Source organism: Oryctolagus cuniculus, chromosome 4, assembly GCF_051225735.1.
Source record: "Oryctolagus cuniculus isolate XC-2025 breed Fujian yellow rabbit chromosome 4, ASM5122573v1, whole genome shotgun sequence".
NCBI lineage: Eukaryota > Metazoa > Chordata > Mammalia > Lagomorpha > Leporidae > Oryctolagus > Oryctolagus cuniculus.
This window is the reverse complement of record NC_142870.1, coordinates 107,761,311-107,774,894: the sequence shown is the minus strand read 5'-3', so window position 1 is coordinate 107,774,894 and position 13,584 is coordinate 107,761,311. Positions and strand designations below refer to the sequence as shown.

General features: G+C 43.0%; 1 protein-coding gene across 14 annotated transcripts in view; it reads left to right on the top strand.

The window, feature by feature from the left end:
• FNDC3B (fibronectin type III domain containing 3B) overlaps positions 1-11,320 on the top strand; it is a 360,686-nt gene extending 349,366 nt beyond the window's left edge. For all 14 annotated transcript variants that reach the window (XM_070072505.2, XM_008266495.5, XM_089330934.1 and 11 more), the window contains one exon: positions 7,738-11,320. In XM_070072505.2, coding sequence (XP_069928606.1) covers positions 7,738-8,049 — 312 coding nt within the window. In that variant the 3' untranslated portion in view covers positions 8,050-11,320. The remainder of the gene's footprint in view (positions 1-7,737) is intronic.
• The last annotated feature ends 2,264 nt before the right edge of the window (positions 11,321-13,584 follow it).

The window sequence follows — 13,584 nt, the reverse complement described above, 5'->3', positions numbered from 1 at the left end:
CCAGTGGTATGATATTGGAGGACTAGGTTCATCTCACTGAGACTAGGGAAAATAATCCTGTTTGTCAGTTTGTTACTGTGAGCATCAGGTCTGTTCAGTCACGCAGTGGAGTTGTGGAAATGATTACCTGGTGTGATCTCTTACGTCTGCCCTTCCAGTTGCGGGTAAAAGGCAGGCGGCATCAGCAGAGGGGTGCAGATGAGCCTTTGGCCACCTAGCATGCACTTTTCTCACCAGTCCTCCCCTAAAACTTGCCTGTTGTTGAAGCAATTCCAGTTATGCAGCATGTTATTCTGAATTAAGGGTCATGCTTCTTCATTTGAGTTCTCTGGGTATTACTTCAAATCCTCCCATTTGGAATAAACATGTCAAAATTATTTTAAAATACATTGTTCAAAGAAGAACAGAAATAGTCTTTGCAAAAATAATATTACATATATACTTACTACAGTATTATGATTGGTTACTTCAATAAAGAAAATCTTAAATGGAGCAAGCTCTGCCTTTTAAATTGGGTTGGGACAGGAGGAAAAGCCCATAATGGTGCCCCTGTCAAAATGAATGAGAATGGAGCAGTGTGAGGCCTGGCCTGCTGCCCTGATGTGTAGAGCCGCACAGTCACAGGGAAAGTCACCCCAGCCGTCATCTCCATTGAGATGCGCCTGGCCTCACCTCCTTGCCTTGTAGTTAGTGGCATGAGGACATCAACCAGACCCAGGGAGATAAGCTGTGAAGAGTGTGTGCTCACATGTTCACTTATTTATAGAACTAGAAAAATATTTGCAAGTTTTAATTTTTGCAGCAGCTCAAAAACTGTTCACATTTTTTTCTTCAGGACCTAATAAAAAATACCTTGAACTGCTAAAGTGAAAATATTTTATACATGATTCTTCCATATCAAGAAAGAGAAGATTTCAGTGTCTTGCGAGCAGTTATTAAAATACAGGTGTAAAGAGTTTAAGTAAGCCAGCACACTGAAAGTGGCAAGAAAAAGGAGCTAACTTTAACTGAGTGCCTGCAAAGGGCCAGATCCTGCAAGCTTTGCATCATTTACTCCTCTCAGCAACTTTGAGAGTTGAGGTTGGGTGACATTCACTGAAAACTTAATCATGGTTAATGACTTTACTGTTTGCAACCATGGCTGCACCTATACTAAACTCCCTCTATTGCAAAGAGAAGTTACATGAGTCTCCCAAGTTCAGAGCCATAATTCAACCAAGAGCCAACAGACTCCATATCTGGTTCTCTATCCATTATCCAACACTGGTCAAGGTCTCTTTACCTTGGGCCTGGCTAAGCTCTTGACTGTGGACCTTGGTCTCAGTAGTCCCTGTAGGATCTCATGCAACGCCACCTTGCTTACCCTCAGTTACTGGGCTCTCACTCTGTTCCCTTGGACGGTTGTCCATCTCTCTGCTAGTGCTGCATTGTCCTAATCACTGTAGCTTTAGGCAGTGTCTTCAGACCTGTTAGGCAAGCCTCCCTGCTTCCCTTCCCCAACACACACACACACACACACACACACATACATCCTCTCTCTCTCTCTCTTTCTCTCTCTCCCCTTTTTTCTTCTTTAGAAGCATTCTTGCCATTATTGGACCTTGGAAATATATTTTTAAAGATAATATATAAAAACATAATAGTCCCATAAAAAGACTATGAAATAGCATCAGAAATTTGTAGTAATAAGAAAAAAGTGTCAATCCCCTGGTAGCTGTGATTATTTACACAAAAGCAAATCTGTTATCATCCAGCTTCAGGAAACCAGACTCTTCAGAAAATGGAGTATTGGGATTGTTTTGAGCTTTGCTTAAAAGGCTTAATAAGCATCATTGAATATTTCTGAGATGTATTAGAAACTTGGTATTTTCTGTCAGTACTCTGAAAACAACTTAATCATGGTTAATGATTCCTTTATTTGCAATGATGGCTACACTTATACTAAACTCTCACTGTTGCTTCTGTGATTTTATGTGTGTTTTAATGCTTAATGTTTACATATTCCTGGTAATAATCCTCTTTTCAAGCTATGTGATGTAAGAATATCTACTCTGAAGTGTTTGAGGGTTCTAATTAGAACATTCAGTGAATATCTGTTTTCTCAAGCCATTGTGTTGTTACTATGGAGATAATAGAACACAGTCCCACACTCAATTAATATATTTATATTCAGTGTTAAAAAGAGTGCAGGAGAGAGAATGTTAACTTTGTGTTGGCAGTGTTTGTGAAAGATGGGAGCTGTTCAATTAAAATAACAAGAATGGCTAAAAGAAAAATGTGCTTACAAATGAAAGCCTTTATTTTGATTAGACTTGTTAAGAAGTTTTCTTCAATTCCATATTCATGTCCTTCATTAAGCTTTTTGCCTTGTGGTACAAAGAAAGTAATGTTCCTTTGCTTTCTAAATATAGTTTCAGACACCTTCACTTGAAGGGTGAAGTCTCAAAGATCTTCTAAATTGAGTTTCAGGGGAATTAAATATACTTCTGGGCCAACTTTCTTACAAGGAGGTAGCCATGCAAATTCTGATGGAAGCCATTGAAATCACTTAAACAGATGGAAATGTACATTTATATTCACTTTCCAAAAGTCTCCAAGTATGGGTCACTAAGCATTTTTCTGTAACATGTTCATCATTCAATGTCAGAAAAACAGTGCTCACTCTCCCGTTTGCTTGGCACTGCTGAGTTGGGGAGCCTCTCCCTATAGCATCCTCAATAAAAGGTGGTACCTTCTCTTATGAGACAGCAGGACACAGGCTAGGATAGTGTGGGATGTGTGCAATGGAAACACCAGGAGGATTGGAACTATGTGGGAAGAGAAAGTCTGAGGCCCTGAGATGGGACCCAAAGTCACACTACTGCCATTAGCTGTGGACCAAGGTGGGGTGCTGGGGTGGGAGGTAGCATCTTTACTGCCCAAGAGGATGAAGTAAGCAGGCCTGGCACAGTCCCGGTGGTGAGCATCAATGTGTGAGTTAGCCGTGAAGTCTCATCTGGGTCCACCTCTCTCTTAATTCCTAGGAGCCTTTAAGAAATTAACAGCCTGTCCAAGCCTCAGTGTCTTCATTTGTAAAATGGAAGGAATGATACTCCGCTGACAACGTAATTAGCATTAAATTCAATGAAGTTGACATATCTCTAGTATATTCCTTTCATGAAGCACTTTTCACATAGGTTTTCTCAGCAATCCCTAGTCTGCCCTTGAGTAGCCTGATAAGTCCTATGATTCACAAACCTGGTAAGAAACCCAGCAAGGACTGGATGCATGGGTTGTTTTGTTTTGTTTTGTTTTTATTTGACAAATTGAGTGATAGACAGAGACAGAGAGAAAGGTCTTCCTTCCGTTGGTTCACTCCCCTAATGGCTGCCACGGCCGGCACTGTGCCGATCCAAAGCCAGGAGCCTGGTGCTTCCTCCCAGTATCCCATGTGGGTGCAGGGACCCAAACATCTGAGCCATCCTCCACTGTCCTCCCGGGCCACAGCAGAGAGCTGGACTGGAAGAGGAGCAACCGGGACTAGTACCCGGCGCCCCAACTGGGACTGGAACCCAGGGTGCCGGTGCCGCAGGCAGAGGATTAGCCTAGTGAGCCACGGCGCCGGCCTGGATGCATGGTCTTGATGCCAGTTCCTGTGCTTGCACAGAAGCTGCCCAGTGGCCAGGTTAGACCACCTGAATTCCCAGCGTTGCACAGAGGAGAACTCTAACAGCCAGGGACTTCCCCACATGATAGGTGGAAACAGATGCTTCAAGAAGTATGACCTCTAAAAAACTGATGAGAGGCACTCCAGAGAACCTCCCAGCAGAGGCTTGGGCAGCAGCTTCTCTCCAACCTGTGTATCAGAACAATTTATCTACTATCTGGATCACTGCAGAGAGCAAACCAAAGTCTAGATGGCAGGTGTGCAGAGACTGTTTTATCAGACTGGTGTGCTGAGCTCAAAGATTGCAAACCAATCTCTTTATGAACAATTTCCAAGAAAAGGCTTGTTTAAAAAAAAAAAGAAAAACTACCAAGAGAGCACTTTAGATTTAAGAAATTAAAACTAGGGGCCAGCATTGTGGCATAGTGGGTAAAGCTGCCACCTGTGGTGCTGGGATCCATATAGGTGCTGCTTCAAGTCCCAGCTGCTTCAGTTATCCACTCCCTGCTTATGCACTTGAGAAAGCAGCAGAGGATGCCCAAGTACTTGGGCCCCTGCACCCATGTGGGAGACGGGGGTGAAGCTCCTGGTGCAGCTCTGGCCATTGTAGCCATCTGGGGAGTGAACCCGTGGATGGGCGATCTCTCTCTGTAACTCTGCCTTTAAATAAACAAAATCTTCAAATAAAAAACTAAAGGAAGCACTAAACATTGACAACTAAAAGATCTCTTTAAAGAAAAAATATATTTACACCATTGTTTTCCTGAAACCTCCCACATGTTGGGAAGTAACTTAGGGAGAGTCTGTTCCGTTGTGATGTAGTCTAAACTCTGGAATAACTGGCTGTGTTTGGGTTGGGAAAGTCTCCATGACAACAAACTTCTTAAAACCTTCATTTAGGCTCATCCTTGGAACAGTGAGCAGTGAGAAAGGAACAGCCTGTTGCTACCCCACAGGCTTTCTCACAGCTCTTCCCTTCTCCCTGCTACAGCCCTGCCCTGTTTATCATTCTGGTTGCTAAGGCACATGTCACAGTTTGTAAAGAAGCAGAGTAAGTCGCCAGGAGGAACATGCTTAGAACCTCACAAAGGGAATAGCAAAAGCAATGATGAATCCAGAAGAGAATAAAAAGCAAACAGAAGGCCAGCGCCGCAGCTCAATAGGCTAATCCTCCACCTTGCAACGCTGGCACACCAGGTTCTAGTCCCAGTCGGGGCACCGGATTCTGTCCCGGTTGCCCCTCTTCCAGGCCAGCTCTCTGCTATGGCCAGGGAGTGCAGTGGAGGATGGCCCAAGTGCTTGGGCCCTGCACCCCATGGGAGACCAGGAGAAGCACCTGGCTCCTGCCTTCGGATCAGCGTGGTGCGGCGGCCATTGGAGGGTGAACGAACGGCAAAAGGAAGACCTTTCTCTCTGTCTCTCTCTCTCACTGTCCACTCTGCCTGTCAAAAAAAAAAAAAAAAGGCAAACAGAATTGGTTTTCTGGGGGCTGAGTCACCAAACGGTAGTCCAATAAATAAGACACTTGAAGACTATTTGTAAAATCTGAAAACTAGGAAGGAATATCTTAAGAAAATGGCTAAATACCAGCTGAACGCTGGAAGTCTAGTACTTTTTCTAACCCGCAGCCTTTCACCTTGCCTAACACTACCTACATGGCCAGTGTGCTTGTGTTTGCTGCTAGAATGTCCCGTTTCCTGGTAGAAGTTTTCACACCAGACTTTAGAAAAACATGGAGACATTTGTAGATTCCCAGTAACTCAACAGCCAGAGAGTATTTGAAATTGAATTTATATATCTGTCAGGATATATCCAGATTAGATAAAGAACCCTTACAAATTAATAATAAAAGTCAAACCAAAAAAACAAGTAAGACACATATCTCTTCACGAAGTTGGTATTTGAATGACCAGTAGGGACAAGAAAAGCTGTACAACATTACTAGGCATTAGGGAAATGAAAATGAGGTATTGGTCACACCAACTAGAATAGCTGGAAGATAAAAGACTGATAGTAATAAATGTTGGTGAGCATGTGGGGCAGCTCGGGCTCTCATACTTTGCTGGTGGGAGTGCAAAGTGGCACAGTCTTTCTCAGGAAGTTAAATGTGGTCCTCCCCTTCGATCCATGAGTCGTAGGTATTTGCCCAAGAAAAATAGAAATGTAAGTCTTGGGGCTGGTGTTTGGTGCAGCAGTTGAGATGCCTTTATTCAGGCCCTGATCCCATATAGAAATGCCAGAGTCCAAGACCCAGCTCTGCTCCTGATTCCAGCTTCCTGCTTATGTGCACACTGGGAGGTGGCAAGTGAGGGCTGAAATATGTGGGTCCCTGCACTCCGCATGGGAGACCTGGATGAAATTTCTGGCCCAGCCCCAGCTGTTGCAGGCATTTAGGGGGCAAAGCAGTGGATGGAAGATCCCTGTCTCCCTGTCTACCTTTCAAATAAATGAACATTTAAAAATAAGTCCTCAAAGATTTGTACAGAAATGTGCATATTATTATTACATAAAACCTTCAGACCTCAAACTACCCAAATGCCCATCAAAGAAAATGAAAAGGTATAGAGCCGGCGCCGTGGCTCAATAGGCTAATCCTCCACCTTGCGGCGCCGGCACACCGGGTTCTAGTCCCGGTTGGGGCGCCGGATTCTGTCCCAGTTGCCCCTCTTCCAGGCCAGCTCTCTGCTATGGCCAGGGAGTGCAGTGGAGGATGGCCCAGGTGCTTGGGCCCTGCACCCCATGGGAGACCAGGAAAAGCACCTGGCTCCTGGCTCCTGCCAGGATCAGCGCGGTGCGGCGGCCATTGGAGGGTGAACCAACGGCAAAGGAAGACCTTTCTCTCTCTGTCTCTCTCTCTCACTGTCCACTCTGCCTGTCAAAAAAAAAAAAAAAAAAAAAAAAAAAAAAAAAGAAAATGAAAAGGTATAGTCATACAGGGGACTAATAGCACTAATCACTCATACGCACAAAAGAGTAGGTGCTGTGTGATTCTGTTTATATGAGTTTCTGGAATAGGGAAAACGAATCGCCGGATAAGAAGTCAGGCTAGTGTTTACCTCTTGTGGGGTGCAGTGTGATACATCATAACGGTGTTACTATAGAACACCCCTAAAACAATGAAGCACTAGGGTTCCTTCCCCAGTGCACAGCAAGGAGCCAGGCGGCCGACAGGTAACCCTCAGGCTCCCTCAGTGGTTAGGGGTTCTTAGAGTTTGAAGTTATTGGGGGGAGGTATGTGTTCCGCTCATGTGCCGATGTCCTGTGGTCTCTAGTGCCCAGGGCTCTCCTTCAGGTGGTCAGCGACACTGCCTTCTCTAGGGAGTTCTGGTGATGTCAGAGTGGGTTCCAGTCAATCCAGGGGGTTTCGTGCAGGTGAAGGTTACTTTTTCTCCAGGCCTGGGCTTCCTGGAAAAGAAATCTCTTAAGACGAAAATCAAGCATCTAAGATGTCATCTGTTAGGAAGATAATGACCTCAGGAGTCTTGTGTTCAGGGGGGTGACCTGCTGCAACTCTCCTTCAATTCGTTGAGCTAATTTTAGTGAGCAGTTAATTTGCAACCATAGCAATAAGGCAAGGAAACTTTCAGCCAAGGGACGGAAGCTAGGAGACCACGAGAGGCTGGCCCAGGTGGAGTGTGGAATAAGGGCCTGTTGTCAGTAGGGCCACTGGTAGGTGGTATATCGTCAAAACATCCGACTGAAAACCTTGCCTTTTCTCATTTGCACAATTGATGGGTTTTAATTGTTTCCATTTTAAAATGTTAACTTTTGCTGGGAACCCAAAACAGAAAACTGTTGAAGCATGAAGATGCTGCACAGCCTGAACCATGACAACGTCAGCTGCATTCTGTCGGTGCCTGCTCTCGTCTGTCACAGTCAGTCACTGGATTTCATGTTGCTTTCTTTCACAGGGAGCTGGAAAACCTCTCGTGACGGATGAAACACAGACAAACCTTTTCATATAATGACTGTTGGGGTGGTGGAGGGAGTTTGAACCAGGCCTTTATCCACAAGGCCCCAGTGCTGTAAGGCGACTTTAGAAAGCAGCGTTGTTGTACATGAGCTAACTAGGATTTTACCTTTTCTTGAAGGTGTACAAGGGAGAAGAAGCCACATTCCAAATCTCAGGCCTCCAGACCAACACGGACTACAGGTTCCGCGTGTGTGCGTGCCGTCGCTGTCTAGACACCTCTCAGGAGCTAAGTGGAGCTTTCAGCCCGTCTGCAGCTTTTGTATTGCAACGAAACGAGGTCATGCTTACAGGGGACATGGGGAGCTTAGATGACCCCAAAATGAAGAGCATGATGCCTACTGATGAACAGTTTGCAGCCCTCATTGTTCTTGGCTTTGCAACTTTATCCATTTTATTTGCCTTTATATTACAGTACTTCTTAATGAAGTAAACAAGCCCAACAAAACTAGAGGTATGAATTTCATTAATGCTACACATTTTAATACACACATTTATTCAGATACTCCCCTTTTTAAGCCCTTTTTTCTTTGATTTATATACTTCTCTTGTTTTACAGATTTAGCTAGGAAAAACAATGTCAGTGTTTTGGTGCACCTTTTTGAAATACAAAACTAGGAAGAGAGAGGTTAAACTGGATTTTTAAAAAAAAAAAAAAAGAAAAAAGAAAAAAAAGAAAAAAGAAGAAAAGCAAACCAGATACCAAAAGCTAGCTTTCATATGTTTTCTTTTAAATTTTCAGATCTGCCTTCATTTTGTTTTCACTGATGTCTTTTGCAAGCCTTCAGTTGTTTTTTTTTCTTTTATGTTACAGTTTAGTAATTTATATTCACAAATCACTTCTTATGTCTTGACCATCTATATCTGTAACCATGAATAAATCACAGTGTGTGTAGTTACAGGGCTAGGACTCCAGTGTTGTCAGAGTATTGCCACACAACAACATACAGAAGATGTGTTCACTCAGATAAGGCTGAAACAACATATTGTCACCCAGTTATTTAACTCTGTTTAGCTCATTTAAATCAAAATGTGTACTTTAATCTAAAACGTTTTAATGATCTGTATTTCTTATGATTTTAACACTATGAGCTGCCTGTATCAGAAATCAAGTAATCAGAATGCACCTATAAATTATGGAGCATTGTAGATTTTACCACGTCCATTCATAGCAGTAACTTTACAAGGGCATCGTGCAATAGTTAGTTGTTTCCTTGTTCAGCTATTTTAAAAGCTGCTTTAACTTGTCTGTCTTTGTATATAACTACTTCTAATATAATCACTAGAGTTATTATATGCTGTTACGTTTGACCAGAATTATATGACAAGAACTGGTGACAGTTTAGTGCCTCTGCCCATTATCCATGATTTACACTAATTGTGAGCAGTCTTCTTAATGCGTCAGCTCATTATTCTCGAGAGATTTGCCTGTAGGCTGTTCTTTGAGGTATCAATGAAGTGATTGAATTTCAGTACCTTAATTTGGAGCCCATACTACTAATGTAACAGCAGATAAAAATGGATGAAACCCACAAGAGAGTCATCTGGATCTGTAGTTGCAGCTCTGCGGGGCTGCTCTGGCTGTGTGGAGAGGGACTGGTATTTGGCAGTAAGCACAGGGTGGTTGGGGGTCAAGGAGCCTAGATTCTCTCCCTGGATCTGTCACTAACTTGCTGCGTGACCTGAACACGTCACTTTACCTCTCTGTGCCTCAGTTTTCCCATGCATGAGAAATAAAATAAAGTAAAATGGGGATTCTAATGTTTGTAAGTGCTTTGAGATCTTCAATCAACAGGTGCTATTGGAGTGCAAAGTGTTACTCTTGCATGTTTATTTTGAGTCATGAGATAATCAATTTTAACCCAAAGTCATTGGATTATTTATATAAAGTCCATAATGTTCGAGTACCTCAGGGACATTTAAGAGTTGGAGGTGCAAATATATTCCAAAAGGGTGCAGCAGACACAGTGTATCCCCTTGCTTCTGTTTCTGTATATTTTTGCTACTTGGTTTTTTTTTTTTTTTTTCCATGATCATAGCTATTTTGTGCTTGGTCTATGTTGTCTAAGATGCAGTATCCTGTACTAGCTTATGAAATTCCCATACCAAAGTCATGGGGAAACCAACATTATTTTGTTTTTGGTTTATTTATACTATATTCTGCATACAGTACTTTAAATGCCAATTACAGTGCAATCTTTATTTATTGTAAAAATTTTTAAATGTACTTATGTACTAATTTTCCCTTGTAGCATGTTAATTTTTTTGTGTTTTATACTTTTGTAATTTTAGGTCAGTCTTGTTCTTTGGCAACATCTGTAGTATTATTAATCTTCTGACACTTTTCTTACATTTTTAAAAGATAAGAGCATCTAGTGCATTAAATGCCAAAAAAAAGAAATCCATTATCAGTGATTGAAACGTTTACATGTACCCAGAAAACCATAATCATCTCTTGAAAGAATGCTAAGATCAATGAATTATTCTGTGTGCCTCTATTGATGTAGTAAGTACTAGAGATCTCTGTATTTTGTTATTGAGTATAACAGTTTAATTAGCCTTGCAAACTGATGACATCAAGATAAATATATTTTTGCCAAGTTCTGGCCTTCCAAATCTCACCCCTCTATTTAACTGTGTGATGTGACCCACTAGGACATTGCACCTGCATTTTCTAAGACTATTTTCATGCAGGTGTTTTAGGCAGAAGGCTTTTTTTTTTTCTGAAACAGTAAAAACAACTGAATACAAAACCCTTCTTGCAGGGGAAAAAAGGGTCTCTATTTTGAAACACTTCAGAACTGCTGCCATGAAGAAATTCTCTGAATTGGTTGAGTATTTTTAAAGGAAATAATGCTTTAGGCCAAATTTATGATGAACATATGATCTTTTTGAGACTTTCATTGTATCTGACCACGGGAAAGCTGAAGTGTGTGAAATACAAGCTGACAGCACTTTGTTTTACTGGTCTCCACTATTTGGTATTCATTTATAATCCCTTCTGTCATAAAATTATTGCTGTCTGTGGCACTGTTTTCTGTCACAAATATGTATATGTGATATGGATATGTAACCGTATATATTGCCATTACACGTGAACAGTAAAATAAAGTGTTGTACCAGCCGTATCTCTTTGCCCTTTTGCGATGTGTAGGAGTGAGTGAGTGGCTTTCTGATGCTCTGACTCCTCTCCGTATGTCATACTTATTCCTGGCATAAGAAATTCCAGCCATGTGAAGCAAACTGCCCTGTGTCCTCAAACAAACTGTTTAAGAAGAAAACTTTTATTAAAAGATTTTTTTCATATTACCCGCCTTGTTCTTATCAACTTGAAATGTTGGCATTTTTCTAACCTTGTTTTGTTGGCTACAGTAATTCAATATTCATTCATGTCCAAATTGAAAAGTGCCCTAATTGAATGTGTTTGAATGTTATCCTTGCACAGTTCTTTAAATTGAAAGACAAAATGTTTTACCTCACTGTTGGACATACATTCCAAGCTTTTCAACTCTAGGAGAGAAAAAAAAAATCATACGTTTTCCTGTATTGTAAATTTTAGACTATTTCATATACATTGTATTAAAACTGCCATATCAATTTTAATGTATAGATTTTGCAAATACTATGCTATATGTTATACCTAACTGTATCTGTAGTGTATATGTAATATATTTATGCCCAATAAATGTTTTAATTCTTTCAGACTTAAGGAGGGTTTTTCTGCCATATGTAAGATTGCTTTTGTGGTTGTTGCTGCTGCTCTTAAGTCCTTCTCCTGGAGGTCGCAGATTCAGAGGCCTTGAGAGGCCAGGCAGGTGGCGCAGTGCACAAGGCTTACGGTGCCATCTAAAGGGGCAGCTGCCACTCAGCTCCTGGCTGAAGTCTTGCACGACTGCCAGTCACAGTCTCACCTGGCAATGTTTCAAAAGGTTCTTAAGCTCCAGATTCCTCTGGACGGGCTCACTAACATGGGAGTGTGGCCTAGATAGGCCCATGTTTAATTCTTTACCAGTCTATATAGATAACGTAGCTCACGTTTTACCTTTATGCCAAAACTCCACCTCCCTCTCCGTTCACCTGGCACACTGCGTGCTTCCTGTCCCGTGGCAGAGTCACAGTTTTGGTCTCCTGGGTCCCATGTAACAGCAGCAACAGCAACAACAGCAGTGAGGCACAGGGTTTCTACCACGCTGACGGTTTCCTTATTGTGGTCGTGCTGTGCTAGGGATCTCTTACTCCCTCTTATTTCTTGGGGAGAAAAATGTACCCCAAAACTGTTTGCGTCTCAATGCTCACTTTCTTGTATAAAGAATGGGAGTCCTTCTTCTGTATAAAGATGACCAGTTAAACACAGGCTACATTTTGCCTGCTCCTGGCCCCCTTCTAAAAATATAAAGGATTTTTTAAAGTCGTTACTTCCCGGAAGAGTGGGGGAAAAGTCAGGAGCACCAGGATTTTGGAAACCTGAACGAAGAAAGCTAGATTGTAATTTGGTGGAGGGGAGAATGAGCACCAATTCAGTTTTTCAGTTCTCAGTGCAGAATAATACCCTGACGGCTTGGAAGCTGACAGCAGCGTGGTCCTTTGAAGAGGTGGTCAAGGGGAACAGGAGCCTAAAACGAACCCCTCCCTCTACCCGGCTTTTTTTTTTTTTCCAGCTGAACAGCTCTACCTCCGTCACTTTTGTGGAAGCCCAGAAGTTTATCTTCAAGAGAAGGTTAAATAAAAGTCTAAGGACCGGGAGACACTACCTACATTTGAAAATGAAGGTATTGGGGCTGGCGCCGTGGCTCACTTGGTAAATCCTCTGCCTGCAGTGCCGGCATCCCATATGGGCGCCAGGTTCTAGTCCCAGTTGCTCCTCTTCCATTCCAGCTCTCTGCTGTGGCCCCGGAAGGCAGTGGAGGATGGCCCAAGTGCTTGGGCCCTGCACCCGCATTGGAGACCAGGAAGAAAAGCACCTGGCTCCTGGCTTCAGATGGGCACAGCTGTGGCCGTTGCAGCCATTTGGAGGGTGAACCAACAGAAGGAAGACCTTTCTCTCTGTCTCTCTCTCACTGTCTGCAACTCTGCCTGTCAAATAAATAAAAATCTTTAAAAAAAAAAATGAAGGTATTATATCAAAAACAGGATTCAGTGAACCAAGCCATATGGCAGAATCATGGATAGAGTCTTACCTGAGGAGCCTCGTAGGCTGAAAAGAGAGATCTCAAAATCTTCAATGAAATGGTTAAGCCAGAGCAGCCTTGAGTGATACTTTACAACCCTAGCTGTACATTAATATCATCGAGGGAGCTTTTCAAAAGCCCTACACCCTACACCAATAACGTGACTAGCATTAGACTGCCAGTGTTTTGGAAAGCTCCCCTGTGAGTCCATTGTGCAGCCAAGAAACACTGTGCTGAAGTGAAACTCTTGCGTCACCAGCCTCCTGTCACAGTGCAGCCCCTCTGTCTTAACCACGGCTACCTGCCCTCTGGTGAGAGCTTCTGACGTGAACGAAACACCAAAGCCAACAACTTGGAAGAACCTGCAACTTTGGAAAGAAGAAACTTCAAAAAGCTGTTACCCTTGAGAGATGAGAAAAAAGAAGGCATCTTTAGAATGAGGATAAAGCCGGCGCCGCGGCTCACTAGGCTAATCCTCCGCCTAGCGGCGCCGGCACACCAGGTTCTAGTCCCGGTCGGGGCGCCGGATTCTGTCCTGGTTGTCCCTCTTCCAGGCCAGCTCTCTGCTGTGGCCAGGGAGTGCAGTGGAGGATGGCCCAGGTGCTTGGGCCTTGCACCCCATGGGAGACCAGGAAAAGCACCTGGCTCCTGGCTCCTGCCATCGGATCAGCGCGGTGCGCCGGCCGCGGCGGCCATTGGAGGATGAACCAACGGCAAAAGGAAGACCTTTCTCTCTGTCTCTCTCACTGTCCACTCTGCCTGTCAAAAAAAATAAAAAATAAAAAAAAATAAAAACGGTT